Source organism: Strix uralensis, chromosome 20 (genome assembly GCF_047716275.1).
Source record: "Strix uralensis isolate ZFMK-TIS-50842 chromosome 20, bStrUra1, whole genome shotgun sequence".
Classification (NCBI taxonomy): Eukaryota; Metazoa; Chordata; class Aves; order Strigiformes; family Strigidae; genus Strix; species Strix uralensis.
This window is the reverse complement of record NC_133991.1, coordinates 7,823,620-7,843,195: the sequence shown is the minus strand read 5'-3', so window position 1 is coordinate 7,843,195 and position 19,576 is coordinate 7,823,620. Positions and strand designations below refer to the sequence as shown.

General features: G+C 46.0%; 1 protein-coding gene across 1 annotated transcript in view; it reads left to right on the top strand.

The window, feature by feature from the left end:
• The window catches only part of SLC43A2 (solute carrier family 43 member 2), a 33,500-nt gene extending 14,809 nt beyond the window's left edge, over window positions 1-18,691 (top strand). The window contains exons 6-14 of the mRNA XM_074889969.1: window positions 3,022-3,114; window positions 3,937-4,070; window positions 4,510-4,712; window positions 5,344-5,487; window positions 8,988-9,126; window positions 9,566-9,698; window positions 10,663-10,736; window positions 12,440-12,563; window positions 13,396-18,691. Coding sequence (XP_074746070.1) covers window positions 3,022-3,114; window positions 3,937-4,070; window positions 4,510-4,712; window positions 5,344-5,487; window positions 8,988-9,126; window positions 9,566-9,698; window positions 10,663-10,736; window positions 12,440-12,563; window positions 13,396-13,557 — 1,206 coding nt within the window. The 3' untranslated portion in view covers window positions 13,558-18,691. The remainder of the gene's footprint in view (window positions 1-3,021; window positions 3,115-3,936; window positions 4,071-4,509; window positions 4,713-5,343; window positions 5,488-8,987; window positions 9,127-9,565; window positions 9,699-10,662; window positions 10,737-12,439; window positions 12,564-13,395) is intronic.
• The last annotated feature ends 885 nt before the right edge of the window (window positions 18,692-19,576 follow it).

Here is a 19,576-nt window from a genome sequence, read left to right as displayed (position 1 = left end):
CTATAGGGCAGATGAGAAAGTAATCTGCAAGAGGAAATTTTATCAGTTTAGGATTGCATACCTGTAATAAAGGACTCCAGGAAAAAGTTATGGTACAGCAAAATTAAGTTGGTACCTTTCAGACAGAGCATAAAATTAATAATACATTGAGTATTATTGACCTTTAAACAGAAGGCGTAAGAGTTTCTGTCATTATGTCTTGCGTGATTGGGGCTGTCATACCAGAATGGGCAGAAGTTAGTGGAGGAGTCCCCTCTGGCCAGCAGGGATAAGATCAGAATGAGGAGCAGAGCTTTTTGATGGCAGGAAAATGAAGAGCCCACTTGCTCTGTGGCTGTTTTTTTTCTCTCTATAGTTCATTTTTTCCAATGCTTGCTGCTATAAAGACAGCATGAAAAATGGCTTAGTAAGTATTGTGTGTTATTTTAGTAGCTGGTCTTTAGATGAGACCTGCACAGGCATTGCCAGTGCTGGCACTTGCAGTCTGAGAGGTTTTCTGTCTGGGTATGAATTACTTTTTCCCTGCCTTCCCTCTGCCTCTCCAGGAGTCCCGGATTTATTTTCCTCCCAGGTGCTCAGTGTTAGCAGTTTCTGCTTTGACTGGGTTGGATAAAACCTTAAATCTCCTATGTCCAATTTTTAACCTGGCTGCTTGTTTGGTGCCAAATAGAATTTTAGGAAATCTCTAGCCTTTCTAGGACTTCTGTCCCCATTGCGGCAGAAGCAGACTTGGGTTTTCCTGGATGCAACTGCTTGCTTTCAGGCCTGCTCTATGTCTCCAGTAGCCCTCAAGAGCAGGAGAATCCACCTAGGAGTTGCTTGTCTGCTGTATGAAAAAGGCTTTTTGTGATCTCTGGGGAAAACCAGCCTGAGCCAAGAAGCAGCTGTGTTTGTGGAGCTCTTGCCCTGCTCTGAGCTCCCCAGCAGGAGCAGCTGTTTGCTGTAATTTCTGGAGATTATTTTAGGTTTGGGGTATTTGAGATGAAATCAGTGCCCTGCCTGGTGACAGTGACTAGCCTTTTTGCACCCTGCCGACACTGTATTCTGCAGATGCTGTTTTCTGGGGTGTATATTTAGGCCACTGCTTCCAAGAAGAGATTTTTTTGTGCCTGGTAACAGACCTTTGGATCCTTTGCCGTTTCCTGTCTGCAGCTCCTGAAAGCAGCCTGCTGGCAGCTCTCCCGCATGCAGGGATCTGGGGATGGGTGTGGGGATCCTCGCTGCAGAGGAGCGCAGCGTTTTCTGCCTCTGCCGTGCGTGTCTGCTCGGGGTTCACCAGCAGCATCAGGCCGGGCACACCATCGCCGCAGTTCCTGAGCTGAGGTTATCTGAGGACCTGGAGACCGCACTGCATAGGAAGCTCTGCAGTGAGACAGAGGATGATAAACAGTCAGATGGATCCTAGAGTGTTCCTGCACAGGAATACTTGTGTTGTAAACACGCTGGTCCTGCTGTGACACAAGCCAGGTTTGCTTGCCTTATATGCTACTCCTGGGAAAGATGGATTTGTTTTTCAGCAGTGGAAGGGGAATGTGATGACAGCATTTGCTTGCTCAGGCTCGGTCTAATATTCCCTGAATCATGTTGTTCAGCAACATCTTTAAACAGGTAAAATGCTGGTTATGCTTTCAGTCCTAGAAGGCACCTGCAGTGTCCTGCTTTGAGGCCCTCTGAGGCTGACGTGGTAGTGATGCCCAAGTGAATCTGGGGAGTAAGTGACCCAAAAAAGGAGGTGGGAGGGAAATCTGCCTGCCTGCAGCACAATCTCTGCCTGTTGACCAGCTTCAGGAGATACTGGCTGAGCTCTCTGTAGCCTACAACTTCAAAGCTTCTCCCTGTAATTTCCAGTTTGCAGGCCAGCATTAGTTAGTGACAGAAACTTGCTTATTTCTGGTTGTTTAGAAAAACAGGGAGTTCCTCCTTTCCCAGGAGAGTGGGAAGGTCTCACAGCTCTTTCTGCCTGCACCACTCTGCTTTTGGGTCCTGAGTGGAAGCAGGGGCTGGAGAGCCTGCCTGCAAGTGCTTCTGCTGTTGAGGTGGCAGAAGGGGCTGCTGTGAGCTGCTTCTAGCTGTCCCTGCTGAGAGCTTTGCTTTCCCAACAGATCCTTGCAGAACCAGCCTGGTCTGCTCTTGGCAATGCCATCACACCTGATAGGAGCCCAAGCAGAGAAGTGGGGTGGGTGGCAGGAATAGCAACGTGAGGTGCTGTTGCCTGCTTCTTGCTGCAGAGTTCAGCAGCTTTATAGCTGCACCAGACAGTAAAGCCATGGATATCTAGTGTTTGCAATTGCCTTTCTGCACCAAGCTCCAAGCTAGTGTGCTTGGGCATCCGAACCATCCATCCAACTGATGGAGACACGACCAGCTTTAGCCCCCCTGGTAGAGGGAGTCTGCTTTCACAGAAGGAGCCAGGGACAGAGCTAGAAGTGGAAATGCAAACAGCAACACAAGTTTGTTTGTCTCTGTTCTTCTTGTTATAACACGAACTTTCTGCTCTACTGCAAAGATTTGTTTATGCACCCTGGTTCTGCACCCAAACCTGGCAGTTCAAGGTGTTGCAGGGTGTTAAAGACTGTGCAGCTGTCACAACCTGTGTCTAACAACTCTTGACTAAGAAGAGGGTGATATGCAGAGAACTTGGGCACATACTTTTTTGAAGAGGAAAGGAGGTGGTGGCTACAGACTTGGTGTAATGAATTCTTAAAGAAATCACAAGGGCTGGAGCAAGCACTCCCATGCTAAAGGTAACCAATGCAAAGTATGCTGTCAGTCTGGATAGAGGCAGTGTCACTAAGCACATAAATCTTGGACTGTAGATAATCCCTGACACTGGAAACACCAATGCAACCTGCAGAGCAATATCCTAAAGAGCTAAGTTATTCTTAAGTAAAACTGACTGCTTCAGATTCTGGTATCCAGGAGGCTTAATCCTAAAGGTCAATATCTTCTGAAGAAAGCCTCCTTCCCTTTTCTTCCCTTCCCTTGGCAGCAGCCTGTTTCAACCAATTTTTCTTTCCCCAGCTGCCCAACATGTTTGGTGACCTTCGTTCCACGTTCATTGCTCTGATGATTGGCTCCTATGCTTCCTCTGCTGTGACTTTTCCAGGAATCAAGGTGAGGCTGTGGGATCATGACTCATGACTGGTGGTGTTGTGCTGGAGTCTTGCACCATTTAGCAATAATGTGGAAAGAAAGAGGGATTATTTGTTAAATCACTCTTCTAAGGATGTGCCGTTGCAAGACTCAAGTTCCTGTCAAAGACTTTCCAAGTGACTGCCTCAAGAACTCAATAAATATTGCAAAGCAAACAGACTGTTTGCTAATAGACAGTAAAATTTTAAAGGTGTTAAGTAAAAGTGAAGAAGGGAAGAACTTTTTTTATGAAAGGTTGCTTTTTTAAACTTTTAAGGAGAATATATATGTATTTTAATACACATGTATATTTAATGTGTGTGATTGTCACGGGTAGCTGGCTTTGAACACAGTTCAGAGCTAGCAAATGGCACTGAAGGGACAGAAGAGATGGTCACTGGGGCTGCCTTGGTAGATCGCTTAGTGGTTCTGAACCAGAGATGTTTTGTTGCAGAGTTAGCGTAAGGGGGATATAATAAGAATAAGCCAGTCTCAAGTGTGCAGGGAAGTTCCTACTGGCTTTCCAAGGAGAAGGTCCTAGATGAAAACCTTTGACAGTTATCTGCAATACTGCATGCTTTTCCAGCTGGAGGTCCTGTTGTTGTTTCTGTAGCTGCTGTTAAAGATGTATACATCTCTTTCTAAGCCTGGATGTCACAAAACTGCTTTTTGTTACCACTTGAATTAAACCCGTTTTAAACGTAGCATGTTCTTTCTCACAGCTCCCTCTCAGACCTCATTCAAAGGGTGTTGAAGTATCTTGCTGTTCTGATAGCCAAAACCATATTCCCTTGTGATTTCCAGGTTATATATGACTTTGGGGTCTCCTTCATCCTTATTCTGCTTGTCTGGGCAAGCTGTGCAGGACTAGTTTTCCTCAACTGTTTCTTCAACTGGCCACTGGAGCCCTTCCCAGGACCAGAAGACATGGACTATTCGTAAGTGTCCTCTAGTCTGGCCTTGAGGGCTAATCCCATTCTTAATCCTCTAGAAAGTGCTGGCACAACTAGTTTAGAGGAGTGGACAGGAAACTCCCTTGCATGTTGTTTATTGCTGCCACTTCTGAAGTTGAGGATTTATGTCTGCCATTAGTGTTATGTCTTGACTGGTGAATATCTGTGGAAAGTGGAACTTTCCAAAGCATAGGAATTATGAAGGAAAAATGATCTGTCAGTAGTCATAAGTATTTCTGTATTGACCTGTGCTAGATTGGCCTGGAGGAAGTACCTCTCTGCGCTCTGGATGCAGACTGTTTGTGGGTTTGTAGATGGAAGCTAGTGCCCTAAATCCACACAAAGCCTTTCTGACTCCTGCAACTTTGCTGCCTCTGATTCCTCACCCTGTGTTGCAGCTCTCTTGCTCTTTACTGCCCAACAGGGTGAAAATAAAGTTCAGCTGGCTGGGATTTGACCACAAAATTACTGGGAAACAGTTTTACAAGCAAGTCACGACTGTGGGGCGCCGTCTCAGTGTGGGGAGCTCCATGAAGGGCCCCAAGGAGCCAGCAGCCTTGCAAGAGAACAACAAGCTCTGTCTGTCTACGGTGGACTTAGAAGTGAAGTGCCAGCCCGACAATGCAGGTGTGGTTCCATGAGTGCCCCAGGGGTGCTTGTGCCGGCACAAGGCTGTCGGCCTCTCTGCTCTGCTCCAGACCTGTTTATAAAACAGGTGATACACGATCCATAGTTGCCAGGGCCACATGCTAGCCACCATTATTTAAATAGAAGTTCAGTTGTATAAGGAATCCTGTCCTTGTATACTTGCCTAAAGACACCATATGGTGTTGCCAGTCGTGGGGACGACATGGGTAACTGGTGGGGCTGCAGAAGGACAGTGCAGTTGGTCACTGCTGTCTCTTAAGTAGACTGTTGCCGTCATGACCAAGCCTTCCTTACTCAGGCAGTGGTATGGCAAAAGCAAACAGTTTAAAGCTTTGTTTTGCTCTTAATCCATAGAATTAGGTGAGTCTTCCTTCCTGCTTCCTTGCCCCAGTTACTGGGAGCCAAACTCCGAGCATCTATAGCTGTTCATTATGGACGTCTGTAAGGCACCAGGTAGTTGTGAACTCCTTGGAGCTGCCGCTGGCACATGGTGTTGGAATGACTAGCTAGGAGAAGACCTGTTAACCTGGAGGCGAAAGCCTCATCTGAAATTTTACGTGTTTATGAAGGTATGTTGCCTTCTTCAGAGACTCTGTTATTCCTTCTGCAGCTTCTCCCTCCTTTATGAAGAGTGTCTTCAGTCCTATCTTGTTGCTCAGCCTTATCACCATGTGCGTCACTCAGCTGCGGCTCATCTTCTACATGGGAGCCATGAATACCATCCTTGAGTTTCTGTCTGGAGATGAAGATCAAGGTAGGGTAACCTGAAGACTTTTATCGGCTTCCTTGGAACTGGGACCTGACCCAGACTTGGTCCTTGCAGCCTGATTACTCAGCAGATACACCGTGTATGGCAATTAGTGGTGTCAGAGTGCAGCTGACAGCTGCTGGTAGGGTCTGGCAGAGGGCTGGAACTAGCCCAGGACAAAGGGGCAGTGAGGTAGACGCTTGAATGTCAAGCTAATTTTAGCCCAGTGTCTGTTAAATACTATTCCATGTTATTTCCCCAGATGGATTGTTGAAAGTAGCTTCTCAGGATGGACTGTGGGTTTTTTTGTTGTTTTTTTTTTTAAATTGGAAAACCTATTTCATCAGCTTTGCTTATCCTAAGCAAGCACAAAGTACAGAGCAGCTGACTCATGACTGGTGGTTGGACTAGGTGTCTCAGCCCAGCAACCGGGGGTGGGAGAAGTGAAGTCATAGCTGTTTTGTGCAGCTTGGTGTGTGCCGGGGAGGCTCAGGGGCGCTCGCTGCGCTGGACTCGTATTTATAGCTCTGATTCAGTACATGGAGCAAACAGGAAAGAGTACATTAGTTTACTGTTGTTGAAAATACCCAGGATTGCAAAACAAGACTTGGCCTTTTTTTTTTGTCCTTTGTAGTAAGATCCAGTTTGAACTTGTTAAATCTGGATTGCATGAAGCTGATAAATCAAGAGACACTCCTCTGAAAACAGGAGTGAGCTCTGGGGGAGGGAAGGAAACTCGGGAAACTCCAAGTGCCCTGGCATTCCCTGAATTGCTTTGTTTCTTGAGCCTTTGACAGCCCGCAGCATTCAGCTCCTTATCTCCTGGCTCAAGAGCCAATTTAGACATTAAACAGTAAACAGGACAAACTTCACACTGCCTACCTTTCCCAACACAGCTTAGTTTTCTGCTTACATTGTAACTCTTTCACATTGATTTTTTTCTTTCTTTCTTTTTACCCTGGCTTGCTCTACTTATCTTTCATTTTTTTCCCTCTCCTCCCCTCCTTGGTATTTTAGAATTAATATTAACTATAATATGCTGCCACTTCTGTTTAGATCAAGCTCCATGTTAAATAAGGGATTGTGCCCGTTGGGTGCATTGCATTTTTTTCTGTGCCACCTTTAAAATTCCTTCCCATTTTCCCCTTCCTCCCCCTGAATGTAGCCTGGGCTCTCAGTGCAGTAGCTGTCTTGGTGTTTCCATGGCATCAGCAAAACAGTGGTATTGTCTAGTCGCAGCAGTGTCAGGCTGCAAGAGTCGTTCCAAGAAGTGTGCAGCTCTCTAGAAATGTAATCTGTGCAGATCACAAGAGGATGGGACACTGCTCCCTTGGACTTCTCATTCTTCTTGCAGTTATTTACTTGAAAGTGGTTTGTTTAGAGAGCTCCTGAGAGCAGTTGCAGGTGAAGGGATCATTCAGCAAGGGAAGAAGAGAGTTGAGTCAATCCTGCAAGTGTTATGATCAAAGAAAACTTAAATATTCCCTGGACTAGAACAGGAGAGAAGGATGTGGGGAAAATCATTCAAATAGGTAGTAAAGTCCTTAAGTTGCAGTGAGGCAATGTGTCCTTGAAAGTCCTGTTTCCTGTGCAGATTACGGTGACTTAGACCTGTCATGAAATCTGGAGGTGGAAAAAGCAGTCAGCCTGTGGCTACTTATCTTCTGCAAAGCCCCCAAAGATGGGGGAGAAGCTAGGGAGTGCAGTAGCTCTGTAAATGACTGTATCATTGTGTTGTAGGAAGTCAGGAGAGAGTAGGCCTGTTGTGTCTAGAACATGAAATTTGGCTGCATCTTTCATAAATTGCCACCTTGTTTTCAAATCTGGTAATACTTGGAGACCTTGGGTAGAATCAGGGTGGGCTGGAAGACTCAGCTGTATGAGGTGCTTGCTCAGGATAGCTTTGAGGGAAAGACATGTAGAACGGTGGATGTAAAGGGTTGTGCCCATGTGTGTACACTTTGCTCTATCCAGGCTTCTACTTCTGCCATATCTACTTCTGCTGGTACTTGCTAGGTACTGTTCTCCCCCCCCCACCCTCCACAGGAAAGAATGTTTGCCCTATTTTGTAGCAGCTACTGTCTGTCCTTCTCTTGCTGACCCCATAAATTTCATTCCCTGCTTCAAGTTGGCTTCTGCTCTTGGTGTTTAGAGCCCAAGATTAAGTGTTCAGAATAGCATGAAGAGGCAAAACATGACAGCGTGGCTTGCTTCTTACCCTCTATTAAAAAATAACCAGACAACAGCAAATCAGCTCCAGGAGTGTTTGTAGAGGGTGATGCCACCTGTCTCTCTTGGCTACAGCAGTTGCTATAATGAGATGGGATGTGGGGCCACTTCGGGGCTTGCCTTTGCAGAGGTAATGGGGGCATGAATGTGAGGTTGGAGTTGGAAGTTCCTCTTGGTTCCCCTGCCAGCGACTGGAGCCAGGAAAGTATCATCAGGTGCTGTGCCCGGGCACAGCAAGGCAGCCGTGCTAGGGTTTGATACTACTGTATAGGAGAGAAAGGCTTGTTGGAAACTTCTCTCCATTACCAAGTTGATTTTGGTATAAATCCTGGCTGTACTGCTTTGACTAGATCTCTAGAAATGTGTTGTGAGGGATGAACTAAAATTCTCTTTGGTTGTTTTGCTTACAGTGCTGTAACTTGTAAGTACTCTGTGCTGAAATGGGCAGTTTCAGAATTACATCCTTCTTTCAGAGCTGTGGTACACCATGACTCGCCCTTCTGTGTGATGCCTACAAATCCATCACGTGGGCTGCAGAGAGGAAGTGGAAAAAGTATTGCAGGGTGGAGGAACTGTTCAGTAACAGGAGGGGACAGTTTTTTTCGAGCATCAGCTTTCCCTTAGCAAGCCGTGTAGACACTTCTCCCATGTTTAACACATGGGGAGTTTTCATCAATTTGAGTTTTTAATGATTGCTCTCAGATGCTGTGCTTTTTGCTGCTCATCTCCACTCCCCCTGTCTCCAAACCTGTCCATTCAGCACAAAATATGTTAGTCCTCACCTTCTCAGCCTGGCTTGTCCTTGCTGGACTTCCTGGCTGGAGAAGATGTAGCTGCAGCTCCTGGGAAGGCAGGAAAAGAGATGACTAAGGCAGGGCTGGCTGTGCAGGACATATTGCTTGTAAGAACTTTCCCTGTTGGTCGTAGCCAGAATAAACCTCACTGACACTAAGCAGTTGCTGGGCCCCATTTCTGGAGCCCTACCTGCAGTTGGGCTGATGCTGCTCAGAGAATAGTAGTGCAGGATCAGAATGGTTGAAGCAAGTGCGCCCAGTATGTCCACCCTGATGTCATCTCTGGGAGGCTAAATGATGAAGCAGGGCTTTGGTGTCCCAGCTCCTTCAGCCCTGCCTGTTAGCCTGTCAGTACCTGGGCTCTGGGCTCTCAATGGGGAGGAACAGCTTCTTTTCTCTCATCTTTTTTTTCTGTTGCTGCTACAGTATCACTTGGACTTAAAACTTTTTAAATTTTTTTTTTTAATTTTTTTTGCCCTGCAGTGGCTCTCTACACTTCCATTTTTGGGGTATTGCAACTGCTGTGCTTGCTGACGGCGCCTGTGATCGGGTACATCATGGACTGGCGGCTGAAAGAATGCGATGATGGCTCGGAAGAGAATGAGGAGAGCAACGCTGAGCAGTGCGTAGTGTGCGCCACACGGGACATGCAGCCACGTAGCAGGCCTCCTCTGCTCTGCATAATGTGTTTTGTGATGAAAGACTGAAAAGAATATTGGTTCTTCAGTATAGAAAAGAAAGCCTGAAGGAAGACTTGATAATTGCAGAGGAAAGGACCAAACTATCTTCCATGTCTGCTAAGATCAGTCAAGAAGAGCAAGTCTAAATTGTAGTAGGGGAAGCTCAGACTGCCCTTCTAGCCTAACAGTAAGAGTAACAGCACTGAAATAATTGCCCAGATGTTCCTCAGCTTTCACTGATGGAGACCCTACCACCTCATTAGGCAGACCTCTAGCCAAACTGGTTTAGACAGAGTTGATGTGATATGTGGAGAATCTTGCTGTGAGTTCCAGTAGCTGCTGAAAGTGCTTTTTGTAACATAGGTTTTGCTATCCTTCCAGAAGTGACAAGAAAAAGAAAAAGCGTGATCGTCAGATCCAGAAAATCACCAATGCCACCAATGCCTTTGCATTCACAAACGTCCTGCTGGTTGGATTTGGAATCACCTGTCTTATTCCTAATCTACCGTTGCAGGTGAATAGGTGAAATGGGTGGGTGTCCTGGAGGGGCTGGCAGTGTGGGTCCTGGCAAAATGACGGGCAGGATGGTGCCAGGAGGTCCTGCAGGCCAGCAGAACCAGCTTGTGGCAGGGGGGATTTCTGGCATTGCTGGGAGACTCCTGGACTGCTTTGGGAAGCCCAGTCTTAGATATGAAACAAATAATACTACGCAGCTTACATCTCTTGAGAGAACCTAAAGAAACAGCTACAGTTAAAATATCAAGAGTTGATCTACAATTTATTCACACTTAGAAGTTTCTGCAGCTGAGCTCTGTAACAACAAATGCTTTCTACCAAGATCCTCTCAGCAGTGCCTGTGCATTTAACCTGGGCTCTTTAAGCTGCTGAGGTTCAGAAAATTTGCTGTAAGAAGCATGACACTGATATATACAGGAGGTTATTTCTGCATCAAATGCTATGCCCAGTGGTACCTGTGGGATTATAAACCTGTTAAAATATTTATTTTGTGGCACCACCTGTTTTTGGCAGAGGAGTTCAGTGATTTTATGCTATACTTAAACATGCCTTGATGACATAAGCAAACAGATATAGTTTGCTCATACTTGCGTATTGTCTGCAATAACTTGTGGAAAATTAACTAAATTGGCCACAAGTGCAGTAAAAACAGCATTGTGACCCTGGCCACAGGTTGCTGGGGACATGTCCTTGCAGCAGTTCCATCTGCAGATGAGATGGGTCTTGCGTGTGGTTAACCTCAGGGGTCACTACGTGTTAGCCGTTGCAAAGTAAGGGAAAGCAGTGCTTTTAGAGACAAGTACAAATTTCTTCCCTTGTGCTGATCTTTCAGGTTTTGGTTCTGGGTTTTCAAGCCCAGCTGTGTACTGGAAAGGAGAATAGCTTTAGGAATAGTTGTATGTTGGGGTCTGGAATACCTAGGTGGTAACTAGGGTGTGACACTTTTCTGCTTCTCTTTCCAGATTCTTTCCTTCATTTTGCACACAATTGTGAGAGGATTCATCCACTCAGCTGTGGGAGGCCTCTATGCAGCTGTGTAAGTCTCTGCTTACCTATAATACATGGCTGGACAAATAAACTGACTTGGGATGATAAGCTCTCCAGGTGAGAGGGAGATCAGGAAGTGAAGTCTTCATGATCAGAGGGGAAAAATGTTGCAGCTTGTTTCCGTGGTCACCACTGGATACGACAGTAGCTAGACTGAAGTCCTAGCTGAGACTTTTCTTGTTTAGAAGCAGCTCACCCATTTGGCATAGCTACTGCAATGAGAGGCACAGCTATGAATGGGCCTCAGCTGAGACTAGGCTATTGACACTAAGGTTATATAGTAAGAACTCAAGGCTTTTTTTGTCTTGTAATGAGTAGCTATGTGTATGTGTCCAGGTAAAACATTAACATAATTGAATACATTGCTACTGGTCTGCTCTGAAATTACATTGGTAAAGCATTGCTCAAGATACCATTTGTGATGCCTACTCCCTTTCCCAGGACAGGTCATCCATCCTGTTTCCAACTTACCAAATTATCAATAGCTGAATCTGAATGCTCTTCCTTATTAAGCAACGCTTTTGGTTTTGAAAACAGATCTGCCCCTCTGTCCTGAGCTTGTTGGACAGAGGAACAGAAAGAAGCTGTTATCACTGAGGTGGGAAGGACCTCTTGAGACCATCTAGTCCAACCCTCATGTCAAGCAGGGTCAGCTAGAGCAGGTTGCCTGGGACTCCATCCAGTTGGGTTTTGAATATCTCCACAGATGGAGACTCCACAACTCTACAGACTCCTGTCAAAGGTTTTGGTCCCAGTGTCTGGGGAATCCAGACCAGAAAATCCATCTAAGACTCTACTTAAAAAATGCATAAACTTTTGGTTCCCTGGCAGCTCAAAGCAAAAGATTTTTGTCTTAGGCAAGGTAAATGCCTATTGCTGTACGTATCAGCTTGCTTGTGAACTAATGCTGTTTGACCGTAGCAACTCCTGGAACTTCCTGGAGTTGAGGTATTTTTGCTTTGAATGTGACTTCTTTGAATATTTGAAAGTTTTGATCTCCTATTTTCTTTCCAAGCTTAGTTTAACCTGACCCTTTTTAAACACAGCTCAGTCAGGGTAAGAGAGATGTTAGACTGTTCCTGAAATTTATTTTTTCCATTAGTAGTATCTGATATTCAGCACTTTCCAATCAACAGTATTGAAACAGTTTGACATAGGATCAGACTTGTCCTCTAACAAGGAAAACACATACTAACCTGTTGTGCAGGTTTCACTCACTTCTAAAGGGAGCAAATTGTTATGACCAGATGAAAATGATTGCTCAGCTGCAAATGCTGTCATCTGGATAAAGAGGCCCTGCTTTTAACTTGTAAATACCAACACTTCTCCCTGTGCAATAGGAACAGTAGTTGTATAAGCACTTCCATCTGGCTATGGTACAGCTGCAAAACAAGAGCTGGATCTGATACTTCTTCAGTTTGAGAGCTCAGGATGAGGATAGTCTGGAGAGGAAGGCTCCAGCCCTGTCACCAGCTGCATTCTGCTCTAGAGAGCACTGCGCACACCGTCGGGTATAACTAAATACTCTATAAAAAGAGGTAGTTATACATAAGTCCAGGAGAGAGAAGTTCTTCATAGTGTGCCTGATTGGGACTGTGCTCTGTTGTTAGTCGACTGGGAATGTAATCTGATCTGGGTGACGTGCACAGTCAAGGTGACACATAATAATGCTGTTGCTTTCTCTGTTGACAGATACCCCTCTACTCAGTTTGGCAGCTTGACAGGGTTGCAGTCGTTGATCAGTGCCCTTTTCGCCCTTCTGCAGCAGCCTCTTTTTATGGCATTGACGGGACCTTTGGAAGGAGACCCTCTCTGGGCAAGTTCTTCTCAAATTTAATGTGAAAGTTTGGTGGATAAGATGATTTTGGCTCATTTTGACTCCTGTGCATGGACCAAGGTTAAAAACAGCTGGAATTTTACATGCCCCTTAGTCTGCTGTTACCTTGGTGCTGTCCAGGAGACGCTTTCCCATTCTCTGGGAAGGAAAAACCATTAACCCTTGTGCTGGTGTATGGAAAAGGAGGAAGGGAGATGGCTGCAGGAGTGCTTTCTGCTAAGTTTCTGTGGCAAGTCAAAATCTGTCAGGTAAAAGTGAGTCAATCTATGTGGACCTCAAAATGCAGTAGAAATACTGTTTCCTTGAGAGCTATTAGCTCCAATTACCTGTCAATTTTGGGTTGCTGATGCTACTGTCCAGAAAGCTAAGTGGCTATTGAGGATTGGCCTAATGTGGTGTCTTAATGAGAGTCTGTCTGGGCAGCTCAATAAAATCGTGGCATGGGTGGTCTTGGGAAGAGTCCTGGTCTCTGGGCTACATGTGCCCACCTCAGCAGCCTGTTGCTTTACAGTCAGCAAACTTGCTGTAAAAGAATTGTAACTTAAACAGCCCTGCCTGTTCTGTGGAACAAGACTCCTGCAGCCATGATCCAGAGTGACAACCTTGCAGCATTCAGCTTATACATGTGGTGCTCTGGGCACAGGAGTGTAAATATAAATACAGTGGAGGTTGTTGCCAATACACTGAGCAGGGCGTCTCCTGGTTTGCCCACAGCTGAGTGACGTGGGCTGGGTTCTGACTCTTCAGCACGCGTGACTGGGTTGTTATCTTCCTAGCCTGCCTGATTTTTGTTTTGTCTTTCTTCCTCCAGGTGAACGTTGGCTTGCTTGGTGTGAGCTTATTGGGTTTCTGCCTTCCAATCTACCTGGTCTGCTACAGACGCAGGCTAGAGAGAGAAAAGAAACAGAAGATGGATGATGCCAAACTTTTCTTCAAAATCAATGGCACTCCCAATGAGGAAGCCTTTGTTTAAACTGGTGCTTCTCAAGTACAGCCTCCCCTGTACAGGTTCCTACCACATCCGTGGGTTCTACCTGTGGTGTAAGCCAGGCTTTTTCTCTCCTGGCTCTGCCAGTCTTTGCTCATCACTGGAGTGAGGGCCGGACATCATGACTGAGCTTTCCTCAGATACGTGGCAGGAGGAGACTTCCCACTCCTTACTCCAGAACACGGGACACTTTTCCTTTTTATAAAGGCCATGCAGATACTGTGTCTTAAATTATCCCCTGATCACACTCTCCAGTGGCAGTCTCTGCATAGGAAACTGGGGAGAGAAGGAATAAAGGGATGGGGGAAGAGGGAAGAAAGACCATAATTTGAGTTTGCAAATGTAGCACACCGAAGTCTGCTTTCTCCCTTTCTTCCCCCAACCTTGGCTGACATTGTCTCAGATGTGAGCTGCACTCTCTTCCCTCCCTCCCTGAGGCTTCATAATGGTCTTTCTGCTTGATATGTAGCTGGACCCAGTGGTTTTAATGTCTATCCAGACATACCCCAGACTGTTTCTGCGGCAGGGAAGGGGATTTTATTCCTATGTGTATGAGCACAGCTTCAGTGTATTGCTAAATGTTGGCTGCTAGCACTGACAGCTCCCAAACCTTTTATTACTGCAAATGACACAGACTGAGCAGTGGATCTGCCTTCCACACCGAAATGAAGAGCCTAGTGGACTGCTTGGTCCTAGACCAAGCCTTCAAAGGCCTGGAATTCCTCTTCTTCCCGGCCTGCAAACCACCTGTACGTGTTTTTAAACTGTCTGCAGTCCTGGAACCTTTGAGATAGGAATTGGATCTTGTTTACCGATGAAGTGCTTTGAGACTTGTTGCCTTTTGCTGCCTCTTCCCTCCAACATGACCCTGGGAGGGGAGCAGCAGTGCGTAAAGTGGAGAAGCTTCTTGAAGCTGAGTTCTGGGGCTCCCAAATAACTTGGTGTTCACGTGTCGTGAACTGACTTTCTGTTGAAACGAATTGTGCAGAACACTCCTTTGTGTCTGGTAACTGGATCCTGTGGACATATGGCAGGGTGATGTGGTGATGTAATTCTTCCTCTAGCCATAGCTTATTTACATTGTCGTGATAATAGCCCCCAAGCTGCTGAACACCAGGTTACTGTGACTGACCAAAAAGCTGCCGGTTTGGCTGTATTAAGAGCCTTCTGCAACGTTGACGCTCTGTCTGGACAGAGTATGTGGTGATTGTATGGTGACACTGACAAAGCAATAGATGGGCGTAAAGGTGCCCCAGGCCTGTTCACCATGGAGGGAATACAAAGGGAATTCTTAACCTGCTTATTTTTATAGAGGTTTTCCTAAGTCTTGTTTAAAGTCACCTTTTCAGCCCTTAACCTTGTTGAGGTCGGTAGCTCAGCCTCTGTAGCCGTGTGACTAAACCACTGCACTGTGTGGACCTGCTGGGAGCAGGAACTGCGCAGCGTTGAGGATGAATGTACACGCTGGGCTGGGCTGAGCTAGTGGCTGCAGGAAGGTTGGGGGCAGAAATAAAACAGTTATGAAGATGGTAGTGGTGGTGCTTTCTGAACCGCCAACTCCTGCATTACTGTGAAGCCTGGCAGGGGGTGAGTCATTCAACTTCTTTATGTCTGGTCGGAAAAGTGCAAGACTCAGTCACTGCCCTGTTACCTGTTAGCTCTAAGCTGGGGATTAGAAACAACAGTGCACACAGATCTTCCTTTGAGAAATTACCTGGAAACTGGGCGTCAGCTCCCTTGCTGATGGCTTGAAGCGTGCAGACGCCCAGCCCTGCCAGGCCTTCACCTTCCCAGAAAAGCCAGCTCGGTGACCTGTTGCGCGGCCTGGGCAGGAGGAGTCCGGGCAGGAGGGGCTAGCAGCCCGCGGGTCCCTGGCTGGTGGCCGCGCCAGCACCGGGCAGCTCTGTGGGACAGCAGCGCCATCTCGAGTCGCCGCCTGCGGCGGGCAGTTCAGATGCCACTCCGCTCCACGGTACCTTCTAGTCTTCAGACACTCGTTTGGAAATGACTTGCCACTTGAGTATTTTACACATTGTGGATTTTTTTTTTATTGTGTTGCCTTTATTAAATGTGTTTGTTTCAAGACAGCCTTATCGCCTGCTGTCAACACTTTATTCTTCTAGAACTTTTTATCTTTTGTTGGCTTCTAGCTTTGGTGATGATTTCATGACCTTCCCAGGTTTTCTTTCTTTTGTGTCGAGCAATAATTAAGGGGGCAGAGTTTTGATTTACTTTTGTGTTCACCTGGCATTGTCTCAAGTACATGTTCGGAGACCCACCAGCAGTAGTACAGCTTGCCTAGGTTTCCAGAGGGCTTTCTGCAGGATTCTGCATTTTGTATTACTATACTTGCTCCTAAATATTTTAAGAAGATTCCTACTCTTGCTCTGAGATATTTGTGACATGACAATGACAGATTAAGTATCTTTTTTTAGTAAGAGCTCAGACAGGTGAGTGTCTGAGCCACAGTCCTCAGGCTCAGTGTCTTTAAAAATAGAGACAGCTGTTGGAAGGTGTCAGTGTGCTAACTCAGCATTGCTTCCACCTCAGTTTCAGAATACTGCATGTGATAGCTTCCACTCTTATGTCGCTCAAATTCCTGATATAAATGGCTTTGCAAAATGGTGGAATACAGAGTGGCAGATTTTCATGAAGTCATCGCAGTGGAGGTGATGCTGCCTTTGCAGTATGTGCAGCTAAATTAAAGAACACCCTTTCATTCCTGCCATCTACCTACTGCAGTTCCCCGTTCCTGCCCTTTACTAGGAATATCCTCTAACCCAGTTTCATCTGATAAAATGGTGAATATATGTGGTCAGTGTCTCTGCTGATGTGCCATGGTGTTTAGAAGCTGCTGGTCAGCTGTGGGGAATAGAGCTCATGCCTTCGATTCAGCTTCAAGCTCTGCAGACTGAGAATAAAGTGTGCCTTTGGCTTGCAGGCACCAGGACTAGGGGGTACACAACAGTTTTAGTTGTTCAGAGTTGAACAGACAAACGGGAATGCTTTTTCGTGCAGTGCAAAGTCAAAGTGGAATTCACTGCTGCAGAACCTAGTGGGGAACAGAAGTGTAACTTTTTAAAAAAGGGGCTGGTTAAACAATGGTCTGATGCATCCGCTAACTCAGGGAGATTTTAAGTTGCTGTAAATAAGAAAGTTATGCCAAGGAAAGATTACTGTTCTACATGCTCTGTCTCTTAAGAATTGGTCAAAGATGGGAGAAAATACATGCTGGGCTAGGCGAGACACTGCACTGATGTTGTGGGGTTTAATTTACTCTTGACAGTTGTAAACCAAATTAATTTCAAAAGCAGTCTCAAATTTATCTAGCAAAAAAACTGCATCTGCGTGCAAGATGTGCAAATACTCTACTGATTGTGGCATAACTACTTAAATACCGCATCTCCTGCAGGGGTGAGCCCCCGGGAGGACAGGCTGTTCGGGCTTCAGCCTCTTCTAAATGTTGTCTTGCATGGTGCAAAAACAAACACTTGGGATGGTCCTGTTAGGTGTGATTGTTCATGGGCTGTTTGCCTCGATGCTTTGGGGATGTAAGTGTGGATTAGTTATGTTTGGAGTGGGGAAAACAGCATTGCTGCTTTCTAGCCAAAGGATGCAGGACCAAGGAGATTCCTCATGCGCTCTTCTGTGTGTATGAGCCACCTTGTGGAAAAAATCAACGGGCTACCAAAGACCAAAGAGACACATCGATTTAAATCAATAATGCATTTACCTGTATAGCTCAAATATAGGTCAGTGTGTTTAACTTACTTTTGTAATTCTTAAATGCTAGAATTTGTAGGGGTGTGTTTTATGCCTGTTGTACTGCCTTACCCTCATCCATGTGAGAAGTACAAGGAGGCTGGTCATGGGAGAGACCTCATCTCCTCCACAGAAGCATCCCCAGCTGAATGTCATGAAGCAGAAACCCGATCTGTGAGTACTTGCTGTTTGGAGGAGCCCTCAGTCAAGGATGTTGCTATGAAGAGGTGATTGCACCTTCTGGAAACACTGCTGCTGGCTTCTACTGACTCTTGCATGCATTTAATGTGCATCCATGTTTTTTAAAAAAATATAAAATAGCGGGGAAGGGAAGGATGACAGCTTCTTTCTTTTCACTAATCTGTCAGTACCTAAGCCTCATCAATACAATCTTTATAGCACCAATGCAATGATGCTATCGAGTAGCATAGAAAATCTGTGCTGTTTTGCTTAACAGGACACTTATAACTTTATTCAGTTACTGTCGTAGAGCATCTGGATCCTTGAGATGAAACTGGACATGGATGCCTGAAAAAAAAAAAAGCAAATCTTGCTGAGACTCCAACTTAACTGCAGTGCTGCTACAGCAATCAAAATGTTCAACTCCCACAACAAAGCCTGGCCTCTTCATGCTATGCCTACAGTGGAAAATTGTAGGATAATGAGATTTTAACTAAGTAAATCACTAAAATGTTTTAAAGTAGGGGATTTCCCTCTTGACAAGCCAATGAATTTGGAAAATATGCCACAAAATATAAAGCAAATACTGCAGGGTAAAGGATGAAATCATAATGGAAACTAATATTACAGTAGGATTCCTGATGAGAATGGACTGTTGGTTTGGTTTTTTTTTTTAAAGCTATGTCTGATTTGTATTTCACCCTGTTATCTTCTCTGGAATAGCTCTGGAACAATGATGTGTTATGTAGATGCATTCTTACATGTTAATTATAAACCCTCCAGGTCCTTGTTTCTCTACCAGTGCTGCCCAGCCTGTCTCTGCACAATCTGTTTTTATCAAGTGTCCTGTGCTCCGCGTTGTCATCGTTCCTACTGCTGCTTGTCACTTCCTTGTGCCTGACCCTGTCACTTGCTTTTTACTCTGGGGACAATCCCCTTTTTCAGAAAGCCCCCTCTTCTTACTCTGACAGCATTAGGGGGTCCTGTTCACAACATTTTTTGTAGTGTTTGTCAAAGTTGAATCGTAAGCTCCTTGCGCCAGGCCTGTGTCATCTTTTCTGTGTTTGTAAGGTGATGTGTGTTCTTGCAGTACTATCTAAAAATAAATGTGGTATTAAGTTAATCATTAGTTTTCCTTTTGAGGCTGAACGTAATAAAGGTATTGCTTGGTTCCTAATGAGGCTGTGTAAGCATGAATGCTGTACATGGTGTCATCTGCCAAATTGCTTGGCTGCACGTTGACTGTTTCCTTGCCTCTTTCATCTCTAGGCTAGGAGCGAACAGATTTTAAGGGATCTCTATCTGAGAAAATTTTGATCTGTTGTTTTTTCTAATATAGACAGCAGGCTAAGAGATCAAGGTGAATTATGCAAAGTGAACAGGTATCAAATAATGAAAGATGAACATCTCTGGCCTTAACTGGGAATGCTAGAGAAGAGGTGCAGGGTGTCAATAGGAAAGCTGCACATTTTGGTTATCCATGCTTGAGCTTGGTGATGCTAAATGTATGGCATTTCATTTTGCCCATCTAATAAAGACAGCCCTTGATCTGTGATTCCAGTGACCAAGTAGTAAAACTAGTGCTTTTAGCTGTTTTTTTAATGAGTAGGGGTTCCATAAAAGGGCTTTTTGCAACTGTCTTCTGACAAATATCTGGGGCTACTCTCAGTTCGGGGGGCCGCTGCTCAGCAGTACTGAAAAAGGACTTGCAAACGCTGTAAACCGTGACCTGCTGTCGAGGTGAAGCCCCAGCCCCCCTCACCCTGACAGCCGCCCCGACCTCCCCGCTCGCTCTCCCCGTCGTTTGCCAGCCCTCCTCCTCCTCCTCCCCAAGCGTGTCCCAGACCCCGTGGAGCGGGGGCGGTGGTGGGTGTCCCTCAGGCCGGGCTGGGTGGCGGGGGAAGGGGGAGTCGCGCTGACGGAAACGCTCGTTCCCGCCGCCGCGGAGGGCGGGAAGGTCTCGCGCCCCCTTTCCCCCGCGGCCGCCGTGCGCGCGCGCGCCGCTGAGGGCAGGACGCCTGCGTGGCGCCGTGACGCAGCCGTTGCCGCAGAAACGCCCCGC